The sequence below is a fragment of the Mustelus asterias genome, chromosome 25, assembly GCF_964213995.1.
Source record: "Mustelus asterias chromosome 25, sMusAst1.hap1.1, whole genome shotgun sequence".
NCBI lineage: Eukaryota > Metazoa > Chordata > Chondrichthyes > Carcharhiniformes > Triakidae > Mustelus > Mustelus asterias.
Window position 1 is genome coordinate 34,969,440 of NC_135825.1, and position 21,831 is coordinate 34,991,270.

At 40.9% G+C, this 21,831-nt stretch overlaps 1 protein-coding gene across 1 annotated transcript in view; it reads right to left on the reverse strand.

The window, feature by feature from the left end:
- Positions 1–21,831, reverse strand: part of LOC144511891 (ADP-ribosylation factor-like protein 8A) — a 55,223-nt gene that overhangs the window by 16,968 nt on the left and 16,424 nt on the right. The window contains exons 2-4 of the mRNA XM_078242322.1: positions 14,162–14,242; positions 12,620–12,693; positions 11,878–11,971 (exon numbers count right to left, since the gene is read on the reverse strand). Of these exons, the coding sequence (XP_078098448.1) occupies positions 11,878–11,971; positions 12,620–12,693; positions 14,162–14,242 (249 nt within the window). The remainder of the gene's footprint in view (positions 1–11,877; positions 11,972–12,619; positions 12,694–14,161; positions 14,243–21,831) is intronic.

Consider the following 21,831-nt stretch of genomic DNA (forward strand, 5'->3'; position numbering starts at 1 on the left):
AATCAACCTAACACGCACATCTTTGGACTGTTTTTTAGTTACACATTTTAAACTTTTTGGTTTGTCAGAGGGATTTTCTGGTGCAGCAATAGTGTCTCTATGTCTGGGCCAGAAGCTCCAGGTTCAAGTCTCCTTTCAGGCCTTGACAGGTGCGTTCATAACATGGCAAAATGATTTTCAGCCTGTAAATCCTTCCAATGCACCTAACGGCAGGTGGTTAGAGCAGGAATTTCCTGGTCAGCCATACTGCAGAAGGCAACAGCATGCCACTGCAGTACTTCGCCAAGCATAGTTAAGGATCAATCAAATGGAAGACCATGGTCACCAATGCTCTCCTAGGGAATAGTACCCAGAGGTGGTGGTGGGTTTTTTTCCCCCCCCCAACAGGTATTCAATCTCTCTCTCTAGTTTTGCACGTACTTCCACGAGACCAGGCTCCTGCATCCTGATTCCCTCTCTGCCAATTTCCAACTGAGCCCCACTCAGATCATGTTTTGCTTCCTCCTCTTCCTTACCATATACTGCAAAGCCAGCATCCTTGCACACCCCCATCCCCAACTCCACATTCCTTGTTGATTCAAACCCTGCCTGGTCACAGGTAGAACCAGACTGTTTGCCACCCAAGCATTCTGATTTTGAGCAGAGTTGTGGGTCATATGTTCATTCCAGCTAAAATCACGGGTACACAGTTTTGTATAGTATATTTTTTCTACCATGCTGTATACAAAGGGAGGATGTAAAGTTGCAGACAGATCTAAATCTAAGTCAATTATAACAATTGTTCGCACAAGAAAAAAAAGGCAAAATCATATTTATATTCTATCTCTAGTGAAAATGCTATTTCTTCTTCCAGCCCATATTAGGAAAATGCGTAAAAGATTGATACTTGCAGTAATTAAGATTAGAATGTTGCACTGGAAAGCAGAACTGTATAGGAAGAGAAGTTATGAAAGCATTGTCTTGGAGAAAGAACATCCTGAATACTCTCAATTTTTAATCACAATAATATGCATCATAAATTGTGATGGCATAAATTTCTGACTGACAAAAATGACCCATATCTGCCTACTTTGTTTCCTGTGAACAAACCAATCTGCTATCCATGCTAATATTACCCTCTACACAATGAGCAAGAGCTTTTTGTACAGTAACCTTTGATATCACAGCTTCTCAAATGCCTTCCTGAAATCTAAGTACGTCTCATCCACAGTTTATCCTTTACCTGCATTGTTTGTTACTTCTTCAAAGAACTCCAATAAATTAGTCAAACATGATTTCCCTTGCACAAAAGCATGGTGAATCTGCCTGATTGTACTAATATTTTCAAACTGCACTTCCTCAACAAAAGATTCCAGCATTTCCTCTTTGACAAATGTTAAGCTAACTCACCACTAGTTCCCTGCCTTCTCTTTTTTGAAAAGAGTCACATCCGCTAATTTTCTATCAGATAGGACCATTTCAGAATCTAGGGAATTCTGGAAAGTTAAAATCAATGCATCTGCCATTTCAGTGGACAAATCTTTTAAGACCTTGCAATTTGGGGATTTGTCAGTTTTTTGTTTTTCTCAGTACCTTTTCCCTGGTGTCATAGAGGTTTACAGCATGGAAACAGGCCCTTCGGCCCAACTTGTCCATGCCGCTCTTTTTTTAAAAAAACCCCTAAGCTAATCCCAATTGCCCGCATTTTGCCCATATCCCTCTATACCCATCGTACCCATGTAACTATCTAAATGCTTTTTAAAAGATAAAATTATATGGTGATGGCAACTGTTTTAAATTCCTCCCTCCTTTTCGCTTCCAAATTCACACTTATTCCTGGGATGTTATTTGTGTCCTCTACAATGAAGACTGATGCAAAATATCTGTTCCAATTAATCTACCATTTCCCTATTTTTCACTATTAATTCCTCAGACTCTCTCTCTAGAGGATCAATACTCACTTTTTTCCTTTTCAAATATCTATAGAAACTCTCAATATCTATTTCTTTATTTTTAGTTCATACTATAATTTCTCCATTCTTATTAACCTTTTAGTCATTCTTTATATTCTGTGCAATCTTCTGACCTGCACTTACCTTTGCAGAATTATATACATTTTCTTTCAATGTGAAACTCTTGAACTTCCTTAGGCACCCTTCCCTTAGCATCTGTGTTTGACTGGAATGCATCCTTTGAGTATTTTGAAATATCTCCATAAATGCTGCCACTGCATCTTTACAAACCTATATCTTAACCTAATTTCCATATTCACTTTAGCCAGCTGTCTTCATGCTCCCATTATTGTCCTTGTTCAAGTTTAAAACTCGATCCATTCTTCTCTCAGGCTCTTTTAGCCTCTCACCAGGGCTTTGAAGACTTTTGATGACTATAGCATTGAAGTTAAGGGATGGTATTACTGTAAAGAAGCATCATAAGCAATTCTGGGTTGAACCAGTTCCAGCACTAAAAGAAAAGAAACAGCCCAAGTCTCAAATCAGTTCTCATTTATGCAAGAGAAACAAATTATGTATGCCTCTCAGTTAATTACAAATGTAATCACTGAAGTAATGTTTTACAGGTCAAACTATTGCAGCTTCTCCAGTTTACAGGAGCAGTAAAGATGCATTCTGTATAAAAATTAATTCTATATATAATTTAAGGATCTACCCAATATATTTTAAAACTACTTTCTCTCCCTCTGATTTTAATTAATATGAATGAGTGTTCCTATTTCAACCAAATTGCATTCATAGCACAACTTAAACGTGGAAAATAATTTCAAGGCGCTTGAGTTGAGGTGTCACTAAAAGTTTGGCCAAATGTGTGGGTTTTAAGGAATATCTCAGAGAAGGAGAGGCAGTATGTTGTGACACAATGTCTTTGAATTATGTAATTAAGGTGCAGCTTGTAAGTACAGCGGCAGGGGCCTTCAGGGTTGCCAGAGGGAGCCGTGCAAAGGGCAACTGTTTATAAAGTGTGTGATGTTAGTGTACCTTTAAGAGATTTTTTTCCCCAATCATGTTCTCTGTAGCTCTCGGCTCTCATTGTTGTAGGATTGTCTATAGGAGCCCTTTTATTGCTCTTTCAGTGGTTTAAATGGCAGTTGTATATTTTTACTCTGGATTATTTTATGGCCCTGCATTGTTAGGAGGAAGGTCATGGATTCTGGTCAGTTTTTTTTCCTTCCTAGGGAATTCAAGGCTTAACTTTGTTTTTGACCAATAGCAGTGTTTAGTTTAGAAATGAGTGGACATCAGACTGAAATCGGTGTCTCTCTCTCTCTCCCTGGGTTTTAGAAGTTCTGCTGGTTAGCTGAAAGCTAACCATCTTGTCATCCTGCAGTAGAAAATCTGCTGTTAGGGGCTTTACAGAGTCTCTTCCTGGTGTTCTGGGAAGCTGTTCTGACTTCAACTTGTTCTGAGTGTATCCAGAGGACTGCTAAAAATTAAAAGCTGAGAAGTCAGGTTTTTCAATTCTCCAACAAAAAGGACTCAATTCCAGTATCACATGAGCATTAGTCTTTGCTGTGTTAAACCTGTGGAAAGGTTTTATGGGATTGGTTTGATTGGAACATCTTGGATATATTTGTTAAGCGCTATACATCATTATGGTTGTTTTGTTTATAATAATTCTGGGAAATGAAAAGATAACCTGTTGGTGATGCTAGTCTAAGGATGCACATTTACCATGGCACCAGGCTGACACAGCCGCCCATCTAATAGTGTCATGGGACCTTATTAATCTACAGGCGACATTATTCATTCAAAAACAGATCCTCTGATAGAGGAGCATACCTGCAATACAGCACTAGACACAAATGCTTTCACAGCCATATAGTACAATAGATGTGATTGTGTACTTCATTATATTTGAAGGAATATATTCTTGCTGGATTAAAACATGCACTGCCCATTTCAATAATTACAAACAAATAATTTTCAAAAACATGCCAAGTCTTTGTGAGAATAACCATGTCCTTAAAGTACAAAGAAACATATTATCCCAGCATGGGATGATGTTCCAAGTACACCAGTAAATACACAGGACAGCATATAGCTCGGAGATTGTTAAAACACAAAATACTGAAAGCTAGTCAAAGATCATAAAAGCATTGATCCAATATTTTTCCAAATGCAATATTAACGTTGAAATTCATGCAACCTGATTTATTAGTTATGATAGAATTCACAGAGGCAATTCTGCTCTCATTGTTATTAAAGATTTGGTATTCATTAGGGGGCAATGATACTTAATTGGTCATTCATCTCTGCAGTTTGTGGGATAATAAAACACTGCTAAAGTCACCTACATAGCACTGTCTGTGCTTCAAGGTACATATGTGCCAATCTAGTAAACTCAAAAATTACGCAACAGCTTCAAAAAACAAGCACAAACAAATCCTCAACATGAACCCTAAATGGAGACCACTGTTTATTTTTTTAAACTACAGATTTCACCAATGTTTTGGAGTTTATATTCCACAATTCGGTTGTTTTTTCCGTGAAAACTGAAATTGAAAAGCCACTTTGCACAAGGGTGCATTAGGACAGGTCTTCAAATGTGAGTACTCTCAGAGTTCAAAGGGAGCTTTTGAGGACAATCTGGACATGCCATATAGCTGATGCATGTTTGACGCTAAGAGCAGTCACCAGGAGGTCAGTATTACAACGACAAAAACACTAAATAGGATGGAAATGGTGGACAACCTTTTCCTTATACATTCGAGATAGAAATATAGATTCAGCAAGTTTCCAATCAACCTCTATGGATTTTGGAACTGGATTGAACATACTGGATAATGTCCAACCTTTGGTCCTACAAGAGTTAACAGCTTCTAAGAAAAGGCTATACTTATTACTCCAAGGAAATAATGATGAAAATCAATGTAAATGGATTTCTCTCTAGCCTTGCAACATTTTATCAACTCTAAATGACAACCTGCTCATATTCACACGAGAGTAAAATCCAGTTTGCACCTTCTCAATTATTTTGCAAGCCGCCATAAAAATCTGTGATAACTGGATTAAAAACCAAAAAAAACTTTGCACTCCAGTAGATGAGCAATATTCATATTGGACACAGAAAATCCTCAGTAAAAGGCACGTCAAAACAGACTCTCTGATTCTTGAAATAGTTTTCAAAAGAACATATGATTCCCACCTGCCTAAATTAGAGGATGCTGGACTCTATTCAGATTCCAGCATCCACAATGTTTTGCTTATTTCTCCTTAATGAGACTATTAGTGAGCCACTGATGGTTGTCAGGTGCCAATTTCCCAATTGTCAAGTTTGCACGTCTCCCAGTTTTTTCCTCTTATTGTCTTATTCCACTTCAAAGTTTTCCCTTTGATAATCAGATTGGCTTTCAAGTACAATCTTTGCAAACAGTCTCTGGAACAATCCTCCCCTGATGGCTTGAAGTGAGTGTCTGGTACTATTTTCTCATAAGCCAATGTAGAAAACAGCCGAGTGGGTGCTGTGCAGATGTTCCAGAGGCATGGTCTCATTCTGCATGCCTCGATAATCCTGCAGTTTTGTGGGATTTCAGGACAGCGACAAAGCAAAATGACCCACATTGATTTTGCTATTAATTGCTGATTATACAATGCAAATAAATGTTAACAGCATGAAAGAATGCTTGTTGGCATCTACAGAACTTCAGGATTTTGGTTTTTGGCAGAAATTTCGCTCATCCCACGTTGCATTGCTTTTTTGCAGAATTGTGTAAATTTATATTCATATGGTCAAATAAAGTATGTGCAGTTGTTACACATTAGAATTTGTCAGTTAATATCATACAAACATAGAAAATAGGAGTAGGCCCTTTAAGCCTGCTCCGCCTTTCAATAGGACAATGGCTGATCCTCTTTCAACACCATACTCCCCATACCTCTTGACACCTTTAGAAATTTACCCATTTCCTTCTGAATATATTTACTAATTTGGCCTCCACAGAATTCTTGGTAGGCAATTCCATAGGTTCAGTGAAGAAGTTTCTCCTCATCTCAGGCTTAATTGGCCTATCCCATATCCTGAGACTAAGACCCCTTGTTCTGGACCCTCCAGCCAGAGGGTCTGTCCAGCCTCATCATAACTTTATACATTTCAATTAGATCCCTCTCTTTCTAAATTCCAGGGAATACAGAACCAGTCGATCCAATCTCTCCTCACACAACAATCCTGCTATCCCAGGAATCAGTCTGATGAACCTTTGCTGTATTCCCTCTATGACAAGTACATCGTTTCTGCAGTAAGGAGGCTGAAACTGCACACAATACTCCAGGTGTTGTCTCGCCAAGGCCCCGTACAGCTGCAGTAAGACATCCTTGCTCCTCTACTCAAATCCTCTTGCAATGAAGTATAACATACCATTTGCCTTCCTAACTGCCTGCTTTAACTGGATGTTTGCTTTCAGAGACTGGCCTACCAAGACACCAAGATCCCTTTGTGCTTCAACATTTCCCAATCTATTGTTATTAAAATATGTTTCCCCATTTATCCAAGTTGTACTACATCTGCATGTATTTGCCCACTCACTCAACTTGCTTAAGTCACCTTGATACCTCTTAACATCCTCCTCACCACTCACATTCCCACCAAGTTTCACTTCATCAGCAAACTTGTGAATATTTCATAGATTCCATAGATTCCTAAAGTGCAGAAGGAGGCCATTTGTCCCACCGAATCTGCACCGACCACAATCCCAACCAGGCTCTTTCTCCATAACCCCGTGCATTTACCCTAGCTAGTCCCCCTGATACTAAGTGGAAATTTAGCATGGCCAATCCACCTAACTCGCACATCTTTGGACTGTGGGAGGAATCCGGAGCACCCGGAGGAAACCCATGCAGGCACAGGGAGAATGTGCAAACTCCACACAGACAGCGACCCAAGCCAGGAATCAAACCCAGGTCCATGGTGCTGTGAGGCAACAGTGCTAACCACTGTGCCACCGTGCTGCTCTTTTGGTTCACTCATTCAAATCATTGATTTATATTGCGAACAGCAGGGGCCCAAGCACTGATCCCTCTGGGACCCCACTAGTCAATTTGAAAAAGACCCACTTATTTCCACTCTGTTTTTAACCTCTCATATGGAACTTTATCAAAAACTTATCAAAATCCAAATACACCACATCCACTGGTTCATCCCTTTCTACTCAACTTGTTAACTGCTAAAAAAACTCCAGGTTTGTCAGAAATGATTGCCTTTTCAGAAATCAATGCTGACTTTGCCTAATGCTGTTGATAATTTCTAAGTATCCAGTTAGCCCATCCTTTATAAAAAACTCTAGCATTTAGGCTAACCGGTCTATAATCCCCCTTTTCTCCCTCCCTCCTTTCTTAAAGATCAGGGTTACATTTGCCACCCTCCAATCTGCTGGGACTGTTCCAGAATTTTGGAGATGCGAACCAACATGTCCGCTATTTCCATGACAACCTCCTATAGTGCTGGGGATGTAGATTATCAGGCCCTGGGGATTTATCGGCTTTCAGTCCCATTAATTTCTCCAATGCATTTTTTTATTAATACGAATTTCCTTCAATTCTTTCTTCTCACTGGACCCTTGGTTCCTTGGCATTCTGACAAGTTAATTGCGCCTTCCTCCATGAAGACAGAACTAAGGTAGTTGTTTAATTGCCCTGCTATTTCCTTATTCTCGATTATAAATTCTCCCATTTCTCGTGTCTCTCCGCTCACGTTCCCATCCCTCTAGTTTAAACACTTGCCAACAATAGTAATGAATATTCCTACAAGGATCTTAGTCCTATGGCTGTTTGGGTGAAAACATGTCCCATCTTCCCTAGATTTGGTCCCAATGCCCCAAGAATCCAAATCCCTTCCTCCTATACTGTCTCTCCAGCCATGCATTCATCTGGTCTATTCTCCTATTCTTGCTCTCACTAGCATGTGACAAGGGGAGTAATCCTGAGATTACTATCCTTGAGGTCCTGCTTTTTAATTTATTTTCTAGTCCCCTAGCTTTCAGGGCCTCATCCCTCATTTTATCCATGTTGTTGATACCAATATGGACGACAACCTCTGCCTCTTCACGCTGTTCCTTCAGAATGTCCTGCAGTCACTCAGTTATATTCTTGACCCTGGCACCAGAGAGGCAATATGCCATCCTGCTGTCACATCTGGGCTACAGAAACGCCTATCTGTTCCCCTTAAAACAGAATCCCCATCATTATTGCTCTGCCATTCTTTTTTGTCTTCCCCTGTGCAGCTGAGCAATTCATGGTGCCATGGACCTAGCCTTTGCTGAAACCATTTCCCCCATCAATATCCAAAATGGAAAATCTGTTACTGGGAGATGGATCCAGGGGCCTCTTGCCCTACCTACTGTTTGGCAGTCACCTATTTCCCTTCTGTCTGTGCACTCTTTACCTGCAGTGTGACAACCTCACCTTTTGTGCTATCCACGAAGATCTCATCTTTCCGGATGCTCCACAGTGACTCTGGTCACAGTTCCAGCTATGAAATGCGGATTTCAGGTAGCTGTACCTGGGGACGACACCTGCACACGTGGACACCCCGAACATTGAAAGTTTCCCTGATGTCCCACATCGCACAAGAGGAGCATTCTACATGGTCAAGCTGCCCTACCACGACTTATCCTTAAATTACTCCCTTTACTTTTATTTCCTCTAATTTAGGGTATATTAAGGACAGTAGAAAGCCTCACTATATCCTACTTATCAAAGCTGCTGCTTGTCTTTGAGGAAAGATAAGAAAGGATCATCTGGCTCCCTCCTCACCAAATTTGTATATTCACCAAACTCCAGCTTCCATGCTCTACTGCCATCCAAAGGCGCATTCCAGTACAGACTAGACAGCACTTTAAAACCTACTTTTATACTCAACTAAATCTAGCCACTAGAAAACTGGCTTAAAGAGGTTTCCTATTAACTAGTTGCAGCTGTGAGCAGAGCCTTTATCAGCCCTGTTTTAAAGTTGGCCTTAAACTCACCTACTGCCAATCGAAAGAGCAACCTTTAGTTAATTGCTAAAGTAAAGACTAGACAAGACTTCAGATAGAAATTAACCCATAATTTAACCCTTAACTTCTCTCAGTCACCAAACTGCAGTTTTCAGTCTGCTGCAATCCACACTCCAATGCAGACCAGACAGATGCAAACAAGGAACTCAGTATACTAAAGATTTCACAGTGCGTGGCTCTGTCAATGCACAAAAACATTTCTCCACAAGCAGTTAAAAAAATGTAGTCTTTCTGCAGGAGATGGGTACACAGAGTTAATACTATTGAAAACACTGGTGGCCCAACGAAATTGCACAAAAGTTCACATTCATGAAAGCAATTATTGTATCCGAGGTGGGACAAATGTAGGCATAGTAATATGCTATTAAAATGAAAGTATTTCATTTTCTTCAAGTGCATTTGTCCATTGTATTCTATTTACAAACAAAGTGTTCTCACATTTTTGATGGTGGGGGATGTTGCTTGACAGACCTTTGGAACATTCTGCATGGATGATGCAATGCTGAAGCTAAATTATTAATCACTGCAAGGCCGACATATGGAACTACTTAGTACTGTATCATAGCACATGGCCTATCATTAGGGATGACCTAAGCAAACTGATCAGTCATGGTTCTTCAATTGACTAGCCCTAATGAAATTATGAGAACCCTGTTGGTTCTAAGTGTTATTACTGCTAGTGCTTTATATGCTGGGGGAGAAAGCAGAGAATAGAAATAATTGGAAATGTGCTTTTGTAAAACAAAATAAAATGTGTCAATTGCAGTGACCAACAGATTAGGTTTTAGGTAGAAAAAAGGACAGAAGAACTAAGAAATCGTACTGTATATGAAGTTAGCAAAAGCTAGAAAGACGCAACCAGAGAAAGCCATGCACGACAAACTCAGTGCGGATCTCCCCAGAGGAATATAGAGCCTCACCAGCCTCCTGCTAGACATGATTTTATGCTCATGTCAACAGACAATTTCAATATGGGAAACCTACCAAGTTACACTGAATACCATATTTACCCTTGCCAAACCCACACTGCAATCTTCGCAACAAGTGAAACAACTACTGCTGAGCTGGTAAAATACAATTTTCCTGCTGGATTTGCTTCAATTGATTGGAGTTAATTACTGAATACACCTTAATCTTTCAATGGTAATAATTATATTACTGCAAATGTTAATTAAACACAGAAAATACTGATCTACTCATCAAGTCCGGTAGCATCTGTGGAGAGAGAAACAAGAGGTAACTTTTCAAGTCTGCGATCTTTCATTGTCTTCTGGTTAAAGGTTAATAGATCTTAAACTTTGTTTCTCTCTCCACAGATACTGTCAACCCGGTTTTTAAATTCAGATTTCTAGCAACCACACCATTTTGCTTTTGTATCAGTGTCGCTGAACAAAATTGTGGTAATGAATTTATCACTGTCTAACTTAGCATTTGATGCCGCTGGCATTCAAGTGCTGTGCTATTGTTCTGCCATAGTTAGCAATCTTACAGGATTCTGTAGATCAGTTCTATGTGAACTAACTCATGAGACTATAAACTCCAAACATATTTTTCAAAGCATGGCAATTGTTGAAAGTGGGGAGTAATTTATTTAATATGCAACTAATGTAGGTTACCAAATGGAATTTTCCAATATAATATTTATATATTTTGGGTAGTTCATGGGATTTGGTGTTTGTCTCCTGCAACAGCGTCCATAACTTTCTATTGTGATTAGATGGCAGACTTGCAAATCAAATGTAAGGTCCAATCGTTCGCAAGATAACATAATAATATGGTATTCTGAGTACAAACATCCTTCTTTCAAGAAAAATAGAAAGACAAAGTAGAAATAAATATTTTTAAACCAGAATATAATGGAATTGTGTTTTTTATTTCAGTAAAAAACTACTTGCGATATATTAGTAAAATTACTATATTAATGAGAACTTTTATGCATCCCACTACATGCACTGCAGGTTAGATAGCACGGGTTGGGATTAATGTTTTAAATCAGTGAACTTTCACTGACCCGAAACTCTACTCTTTCTTCATTAATGCTGCCTGACCTGCTGAGTATTTCAAACACTTTCCATTTAATTTTTACCTCACATCACATATTTGCTTTAATGTTTGATAGAGCATTTTCAATATTTTGCACTATCCAATAACACATTTTCTTATTGGATGTCAATCAGCTCAAAATCAGAAAATAAAATCATGCAAATCTCTTTCTGAAAAATCTTTGAAAACAGTTCACTTATAATAGTGTGAAATTAACAGCAACATATTCATCAGTGTAATCACCGAATTGGCACTTCTCTTCTGTATTGCTGCAGTATAATACTAGCACATCTCTAGTAGATTATATGCCATAGCTCTGGATTCTGCATTTTCTTGATTTTATGTTTTTGACTGTTTTATTAAACTTGCTGTCAAATAGATGTTCTGTTCAGTGACTAAGATAGCTTCAATATATGAAAGAAAGCAGAAGCTATATCAGTGCCATTGTCTCACACTGTGGGCAAGTAGTTTTCAAGAGGAGATGATACTATATGAGCATCAGCCATGTATGTGTGCAGACACACTAGTCTTGTCTTTATACTGCAGTGTTTTTGCCAAAATTTTGGTTAACCATTACATCACCCCTTCCTCTATTGTGTTTGAAAATATTTACAATGAATATATTAGAATTTTCAGTTTTTACAGAATTCAAAATCTTTAAATGCAATTGTTGTGCAATGCAAGTTTTGAACCATCACGTTAGGATTCCAAGTCACTGAATCAGAATGAAATAAATGAACTCCAAAACCATTCGCTCCAAATTCTAAGACTTTTGAAGAATACTTTTTTCTTGATAAAAGTTCAGAATAGCTTGGTTTGACTCATTACAAACTGAAAAGGAATAAACGCACCGGGATTCCTTGCAACTGTGGCTTCTCTAATAAATTATGCAATTCATTTTTTGAAGCTTCTGTTTTCTCTTGGTCTGCAGCATCAACCATGTACCTGAAAAATGTACAAATAGGAGACTTATTAAAAATTCTGTTTGAATGGCAGTCTACAGTAGTTCCAATGAGTAGCTGACCAGTAAATATCAGGTTGAATATCTGGTTTGTGCTGAGGTAGCTAATTTCAACCAGTACAATAGTCAGGGTACTATAATTGTTTATGGCGGCCCAGGTTTGAAATGGAAAAAAATTGGACAGCGATTCCATCCTCAACTGCTGCTCAGCAACCACTGGAACAGCAACCCCCACTCAGCATGCATGTGGATGCCAGATAAACACAAGGTGGGGTCTGGCTTTAATGCCCAAGATAATGCTCAGCAAGGACCTGATCATTTAACACATCAATAGCTAAGTTCTGATACCCACAAAACATAAGCAGGACGACATTTTTGTAACAGAATAAGGGGATGAGGGGAAAGAAAAGTGAAGAAAATTGTTTCAAAGGACCAGATGCAGAAAGAAATGTTAAAAAAAATATGACATGGCAAACGTCTGACCAAAAAGAGACAAGGAAGAAAGATAACCTAACTGGACTACTGTGTTGCAATATCACCAAACAAATAGTCTAAGCTACAGAATAGGCCATCAAATGAAATACATACTATTAATAATTTTCCCCCATTAATAAACCAATTTAAATACTTACACAATTGCACTGACTCCTCTGCAGTATCGTTCCCACATGCTTCTAAATCGAGGCTGCCCACCAATGTCCCAAAGCTAAAATTAAGGCAGGCAATTAATATAATTGTATTCCTTAAAATTCCGACGTGTATATAAAGAATAAATATAGTTTTCAAGTTTGGTCATGCTTAGCCTTTATTTTCTACCCATGTTCTTTCATATAGTTTTCTAATTTTCTCTACCACTATCTACTCATAAACTGGTCTGCCCTTACTAAGCACCATGCCAATAAAATGACTACTGATGCTTCCTTCTCTAATGGACTGCTTACTACAAAATGTTCCAGTTTGCAACACAATGAATATCAAAAATAAAAACACTTTCCCAGTGACTATCCAATACTGAAAGAAAGGTCTAAACATTTAAAATCTTTGCAAGCCTTTTGCAAAAGAATCAAGGTGCATCACGCAACTACCCAAGTTACTAAGTTTTTATGCTTTCAAGATCTTCCAACTCCAAATCTAAAACAGTCCAAAGTATGATACCCAATATGTTGGCCTGGCAGTAGAGTACCTACTACTTCCACCTGATTATTTGTAACTAAAACACCAGATAACCCAAAATGCATTATGGTTTACCAACACAGCTGGATGTTATATCTGCTGAGCCAAGCTAAACTACTCAAACACAGTAGCATAGCCAGTATTCAGTGTGTTCCAAATTGAAATGAAATTTGAAGTAATGTTGCATACAACCCAGAACACACACTATTGCAAGTACGCAGAACTCTGAAGCAATTTTAATTTGTGTCATCATAACTCTCTGCACCAGATTAGATTAGATAAAAGTGCATTATTTTGAAAGGCAGCACCTCTAGCAGTAATCCGTATCAGTACTAATCTGCTATATTAAACAGTAAAAATCCTTTCCAGCAAAAGACACGCTTACATTTCCCAGCAATATTGGGTATTTGATCCACTTCCAAACCAATCAGTAGCAATCATTACAACTTTGACAGGACTGCTTCCATAGGCATGCTGCATTTACACCAGACTATTACTAGCTTGAACTGGCAATCACAACGCAAACTGAAAAATACTTGGGGGTTTCGTCTACAGGCAATTAGTAACAAGATCATGCTCATGGAGATGATGTAGTAGGAAATGGGAGGACACTCTATTCATTTAAAGAGAAGGATAACAGGTTACGATCTACAATCAGCTCAACACCTTCAGCTCCCCAATAGAATGCAGACATATTATTGGTCAAGTGTACCGGGCTGATTCACAGCATTATTTTAATAGACAATCTGCCATACAAAAATATATCAACATTTACCAGACTAGTTTTTAAAGAAGCAAGTTTTGGAAAGCTGTAATGAGAAATCTATTTAAGAAGCCTTTAATTATTAAACACTACAATTGAGAAATGCACAAAATAGCTTGGATTATTACATGATAATAAATTCAGGATATGTCAGGTAATTTATGTATTGCATATTTGATTTAGCTAAAAATCATGTCATTACAAGCACAGTATACTGGAAAAATCAGAGGCTAAGTACCTTGATGGTAACATTTCCTTTGGTGATTTTTCTCATGTTGAATCCAACTGTTGGTATCATGTCTTCACTGAACTGTCCAGACTGTTAGCGTAAAAGAAAACAAAATATTTAATGAAAACAGAATAGACTGTACTGCAGAACTTACTATAAAAGTGTATTACAGTATGTTACAGCTCTGTTCAAACAGCAACATTGCTTCATATTCACACCCATTAGCACTCACAAACAAGGCATTTGTCAAAACACTAAATGGAAAGTTGCAACAATAAAGTTTAGTTTATGTTTATTTATTGGTGTCACAAGTAGGCTTACATTAACATGGGAATGAAGTTACTGTGAAAATCCCCTAGTCGCCACACTCCGGCATCTGTTTGGGTACAGCTGAGGGAGAATTTAGCATGGCCAATGCACCTAACCAGCACGTCTTTTGGACCGTGGGAGGAAACTGGAGCATCCAGAGGGAACCCACGCAGACATGGAGAGAATGTGCAGACTCCGCATAGACAGCGACCCAAGCCAGTAATCGAACCTGGGTCCTTGGCGTTGTGAGGTAGCAGTGCAAACCACTGTCCACCGTGCCATCCTATACTGATGGAAATATGGGTGACAACTTTTTAAAAAATGATTACATCATAAAGGCTCACCAAAGTACAATCATATGGGTACCTGCATATTTCAGACTTACAGGTTCAGAACCCAGATGATGTTCAATGCTGGGGTATTCCAAGTTTTAGAAGGGAAGCTTGGAATACAGGTTGTTAGCTGTATTTTTGAAAGTTGTTATAAAGTCTTGTAGCAATAATTTTAATAAACGTAGTAAAATACACAAGAAAGACAACTAAAATATGCATTTAATTACTATACACAATACCTTTAAATTCAGAGTTCTAAATCCCTCTATTTTCCTAACCTCAGAGTTAAACCTCCCCAATCAATATCCTTTAAAACAATAAACACAATCCATCAATTGTTACCACACTTGATACCTGTATCTCTTGCGGGGTTGCTTTTGCCTTAAAATAGAGACAACATAGCTGTTCAAACACGATTTCTCCAGATACTTGCTTGTTTGGAAATGAACATAGCTTCCTGCTGTGTGGCTACAATCTCGGAGCAGCTCTCTGAATAGGATAAATTCTGTCACTGATGTACTACTTTTAAAATCTTTTCTTACCTGAACTACCTTTCTTAGAAGTCCTTCTTAATGGCATTTCTTACATAAGCTCATCCTTTTTGAATGCAAGTGTGAAATTCACCAGTATCTTCTCTTTTGAAGTTTTACCATATTTTCTTGAACTCCTGAAATTCGATGTCCCATTTTTATCCATTTGTCTTGGGTAAATATCTGTTGAGGGTTGCTAGTCTAATCCACATATCAAAGACCTCAGTTCCTTCATCTCAGCCAACCTTTCTTCCCAAGCAATTTCCATTTGAAAAAACTTTACTCACTTTTAATCATACTTCAAAACACATTCTCAATTATCAGATTCCTTAATTCTCATTTTACCACATCTTCTTGACATAGTTGCATTGGAAAGACAAACATTAGAAATAAAAGGGCATTTGAAATTGAACTGCTAAAAAGTTTCCAAAGGGAAAGAAAATGAAAGACCAAAGTCACTGTAAGGACCCTTCTCAGCAGGAGTTTTCTAAGGCGTATTTAGGACATTTCTTTTTGCAACAATTGACACTGTGCAGAACCTATATATTGTTGACATTTACTGTATTTGGTGAGTTATAAAAATCTGGGGAAACCAGAAGCAGAGAACCAATTCTGTGTCAAACAATCGTAAATCTATCCACACATTTAATAATCACAACATTTAGTGTATGTTAATACCCAAAGTTTAGCAATAGCCTCCTCATTTGCTGAGTTTATGGTGACACTCTGCTACATGTTTTGCAATGGGGACACTCCTGACATGCAGCACTCTGTCTCTCCACAAATGCATTAGGGGGCTGTACTGGGGCCCCTGGGTTGGAGGTTGTCTACAGCATATCCGCCATATGAAACCTGCAACGCCAGTACTTGACTGAATTTTGAAATCTAGACTTGTATGCATACGAAGGACAAAATGTTTTTAGTGCAGCACTTTCAAGTCAATGGTTCTGTTCACAGCTGTTTGGATTGAAGTTACTTTTATCCACCCCACACACATTAGTTGGTCTGAGGAATTATAGGAACTGTGACATTTTCTGATAGCGAATTGTGAAAACTGAAAGAGGACATGTATAGGATAGCATAATGGGCAGGCGGGTAGCAGATGCAATTCAATACTGAAAGTGAAAAGTAAAGATAAATATAGGGCAACGAAATACAAATTAAATGAGAAGATTTTAACTGCAGTACTGAGCAGACCTTTGGGCATTCCTTTGTAGGAACACTATAAATGCAATGGAAAAGATGGTTTCATGATGTTCCCAGAGATGAAGGGTTACAGTTATGAAAAGTATGGAAACCAGCAAGTTTTTCTCAAGGGTAGAGATTATAGAGTGATCCAATAAGATGCCTTCAAGGTCACGAAGACTTAACGGAAATAGATTGTTTCTACTGGTCAGCAACACAGTAACAGAAGACAGCATCAATTTAAGATAAACCATAAAAATAATGAAAGGAGATGTTAGAACAATGTCTTTATACAGATGTTGGTTACATTGTGATTTTTTTGCCACAATCCTATTTAAGACAGCTAGTTGTTCGAAAAGGGGCTATTTAAGGATCCTGGGAATGAGTAACAGATTGGAACCAACAGCAAAATGTCTGCAAGAGCATGGTGGGAAAACAGGTCAACTTTGCACAAGCATGAAAATAGGAAGGACAATAAACAAAAAGGCTACCAGACTCCATGGGCGGAATTTTACGACATTTTTTCCTAAGTGTCCAACCAGCGTGAAAACGGGAGAGTTGCTGATGCGGTTTTCGGCAAGTTTTCACTCCCAATTTTATGCACTTTAAAGTTTATTTATTAGTCACAAGTAAGACTTACATTAACACTGCAATGAAGTTACTGTGAAATACCCCCAGTCGCCACACTCCGGCGCCTTTTTGGGTCAATGCACCTAACCAGCACATCTTTCAGAATGTGGGAGGAAGCCGGAGCACATGTAGGAAACCCATGTAGACAAGGGGAAAACGTGCAAACTCCACGCAGACAGTGACCCAAGCCGGGAATCGAACCCGGGTCCCTGGTGCTGTGAAGTAGCAGTGCCACCGGGCCGCCACTTAGAGTCATAGACGTTTACAGCATGGAAACAGGCCCCATCGGCCCAATTTGTCCACGCTGCCCTTTTTTTAAACCCCTAAGCTAATCCCAATTGCCCGCATTTGGCCCATATCCCTCTATACCCATGTAAGTCTTGGTCTTTGAAACCATGGGCTAAACCGTTTCGAGCTGCGAAAGCCAGTGGGCAGGGCCTAATTTGCCAGACAGCCAGCAGCTCAGATCGGAGCCACAAACTGTGCGCGCGCAGGAAACGCAGAAAAAAATAGCTCTGCTAATAGAACCCAGTACAGCCTCCCCCTCCCGCCCACAGACATCGGAGATCCCCTCGACAACATTACTGACCCCCTTACCCCAGCCTCTCCCCAAACACCCGCCCACCCCTCCCCACCCCATACCCCCACCACCTCTCCCCACCCCCAGGAACCCCTGGCACATGGCCCGCTATTCACCCCCCATCCCCGATGGCTGACTGACATGGCCCTCTGTCCCCTGCCCCCGACCATCACAGAGGCACAAATCCAGCCCAATTAGCACACCTGCAAGTGCTGACTTGGCTTCCCCTTCATGGCAACAAAGCAAACTACATTAAACTCGCTGAAATGCACAAATGGGCGCGTAACCCGTGACTCATCCAAGCTGCCTGCAGCTGATCTGCCCTAACAAGGCACAGCTCCATAAAAACCCCAAGAATGGACAGACGGGCAGACAGTGCAAGAAGAAATGGCCTCTCGGAAGACAGCTACCCATTTTTCAGATGCAGATCTGACCAGGTTGCTGGAGGCAGTGGAGACAAGGCAGGACACCCTCTTTCCCCCCCATCAGAACGCCATCCCAGAGGAAGGGATGGAAACACAGCCTGGGAGGCAGTGGCTGAATGCGTTCGTGCCAAAGCTGGAAGAAGTGCCGCAAATAACTGAATAAACTAATCCAGGCAGCATGGGAGAGTGTTTTACCTCATCTAGCATCTCCCCCCCAGATCCCACAACCCCAGCACCCTGCATTCTTTCAGACCCTGACCCCCAAGCACCTCCCTCATCCCACCACGAGTATCACAACCCTTGCGCTCTTGAGGGCCACCCCCGAAACCCTGCAGGACTCATGCCATTAGATTTTACATGGCCTCTTCTGTTCTCACAGGAGAAGCACCAGAAGAGGGCGAAGACAGGGGGCGATGTGCCCGAGATCCGGGTCCTCACCCCCCTTTGAGCGGCGGGCACTGGAGCTTGCGGGAGAGGAGAGGATGCAAACCATTAGTGGCAGCATGGTCGGTCTGCAGCATAGAACACTTGCCAATCCTCCACTTGTTGGAGAAATCTCAAGTAAGTTGCATGCAGCCCAGATTTCTCACCCTTCCTTGCACTTAACCTTGCATCCTGTGTTGCAGGAAGGAATCCTGACGTGCGTGGGCCGTATAGCATCACGGCCCCCACTGCTGCTCCCACCCATCATGCCCCTGACAGCGCGAAACACTCCTCAGAGGAAGCGGATGAAGGGACCTCCGAGGCCAGCACTAGTTTTGCGTCAGCGTCCACCTCGCAACTCACCATCGCAGAGACTCTCACATTATAGAATCATAGAATCCTACAGCGCAGAAGGAAGCCACTCGGCCCATCGAGTCTGCACCGAACACAATCCCACCCAGGCCCTATTCCCATAATGCCACATATTTACCATGCTAATCCCCCTGACATTAGGGGGCAATTTAGCATGGCCAATCAACTTAACCTGCACATCTTTGGACATCGGTGGGTCAAGTTAGTGGCGAGGCAGCTGGGTCACTCTCTGGTGTGCACGACGCCTCTGCTGACGTACATCCATGGGCAGGAAATCCTTACCATAACTGGCAGGCTCCAAACGATGGCCGAGTTACAGCAGACCACAGCTGAGGGCGTCAACTGGCTAATTGAGATTCTGCGGACCATGGCTGAAAGGCTCGAGAGTTTGCAGGAGATCCAATGGGACAGCAACGAGACACAGCGGGCTATGGCAACAGCTCTAGAGAACGTGGCACAGTCACAATGGGGAATGGCTGAGAGGTTGCAGAGCGTGGCCCAGTTCCAGAAGGCACTTGCTGCTGCCATTGACAGGTGGCCCCCTACTCAGAGGGCCATTGCAGAGGGCTCGACCACCATGGCTAGAACACAGGTGGTCCTCCAGGACTGACAGGGCCAGGTGACGCCGGAGCTTCTGGAGCTCACGGCAGAAGCGCCACCAACCCATGGAGTGACCCAGGGGCCCACAGGAACCCCTATAAGATGATTGGGTTGCATTTGGTTGACTCAGGCTAAGACCTGAGATCAGCACTCTGAGCCGGGTCCGTGCTGAAAGTCCAAGGTTGGACCCTGTGAGCAACAGCAACCCCTCACACCTACCCCCAGGCTCCCCCGACCTGAAACGCAACATGGCCACCCCCTCTGAGCAGCACGGAGCAGTTTAAATGCGGCGACTTAACTCCTCACTCGCCCTCACTGACCAAGCGCCTGAATCCAACTTTTAGAGAGGCCGTGTTTTCCTGACCGATCCAGCTGCAACAAGTGAGGGCATTAAGGCGGATGAGCTGGGACGATTGGTAACGACATTGTGGTGAATGCAAAAAAATGTAAATTTGACATTTCACCTGTTTTGGGTGGGTTCCCGATCGTTTTTTTTGTAAAATGGGATTGGGCATGAAAACTGGCGCCATTCCCGCCACAAAACGGGTGCGATGAGGTCATAAAATTCCACCCCATAACTGGCAAATAGCTGGTCAGGCAGGGATGTTCCTTCCAGCGGACAACGAGATCTTGATTAACATGGTTAAACAGGAGTATCGTGATTTCCATTAATGAGTTTAAGTCTTATGGGACAATAGAACTCAGCGGGGTCAGGTGAATATGTGCATCATGACTCAGCGCCAGCTGAACTTGGATAAAAGGAGGAACATTGGAGACACCTGTGGGAACAACCAACGGACCAAGGAAGGTAACCCAAGTCCAGGATTTGGAAAAGAAGACAACTGAGCCGGAAGGGAGTCTGATCAAATTGCCTTGCCTTGCAATGGTTAGGATTGGAATTCAAGCCGTGAGCCTTGTGTTTTGTTGTAGCAATCAGTATTTTAACAAATTTTGAGTAAAAAGGACAGTTCAAGTGCTTCAAGGGTAATTGGCATTCCACCAAGTTAAGGGAAGAATAGTTAATGTTCATTGAGTGTTTTTTTTAACCTTAATAAAGATTGAGTTACACAAAATCTTCTGCGCAAGTGCTTCTTTGTTCATCACTTCTTTACTCTGAGGGTCAACAGATTAGACTAGGTGACATATGGAGGAAAACATTTGCAGACTTGAAGAGGCTGAATAGCCTGCCTCTGTACTGCAACACTCCATGAATCCAAGCAAACTGGCAACACTTCTTTCCATGCTTGACATTCCCTTCTGTCATAGATCCATCAAAACCAATGAAACCTTATATAATTTCTAGATTTCATGTGTCATCAACATTTTATTTCATTAACCAGGTTAACAAAGGTCACAGCAGTATTACAAACTATAATTCATAATGAGCTTTACAAGGCAATGTATTAAAGGAGCACTCGTCATGATACAAACTTTAAAATTCTAAAAGGTCATCTGGGAAATGAAAATGCCATCAGAATGCAGAAGTCATCAACTACAGCACTGGGAACAACAAAATCATGCTTAGTCAGTTTAGTTTCTGCCTTTATTGGCAACATATTTATTGAGGCAATGGAGGTAAAAGGTCACTCATCTTCTATCACTATACTGAAGATTTTCACATTCCCGAGTTGGGCAGCAAACACTAAAAAACTTTCTTAAAGTTAATAAAATATATTGCTGAACAAACACACATAGGACCTTTAACAGCTCGAGTTTTCCTTCAAGATATACTAGAGGTGAGGCAAGAGTGACTGCCCTTCACAACAAGGCTGCATTTGACTGAGACCGAGCAAAACTGAAGTCAATGGGAATCAGGGGGGTTGGTATCATACCTGGCAGAAAGGAAGATAGTTATGGTGGTTGGAGGTCAGTCAACTCCATTTCAGGACATCGCTGTAGGAGTTCCTCAGAATATTGTTCTAGGCCTAGTCATCTTCGCTGCTTCATGAATGACCTTCCTTCCATTATAAGGTCAGAAGTGGGGATGTTTGCTGATGATTGCACAATGTTCAGCACCATTCGCAACTCCTCAGATACTGAAGCAGTCCATGTCCAAATGCAGCAGGGCCTGGACAATATCCAGGCTTGGGCTGACAAGTGGCAAGTAACAACTGCGCCACACAAGTGCCAGGCCATGACCATTTCCCCATGACATTCGATGTCATCACCATGGTTGAAACCCCCATTATCAAATCTTGGGGATCACCACTGACTAGCCATATAAATACTATAAAAGTACGTTAGAGGTTAGGAATCCTGCGGCAAGTAACTCACCCCTTGACTCCCCAAAGCC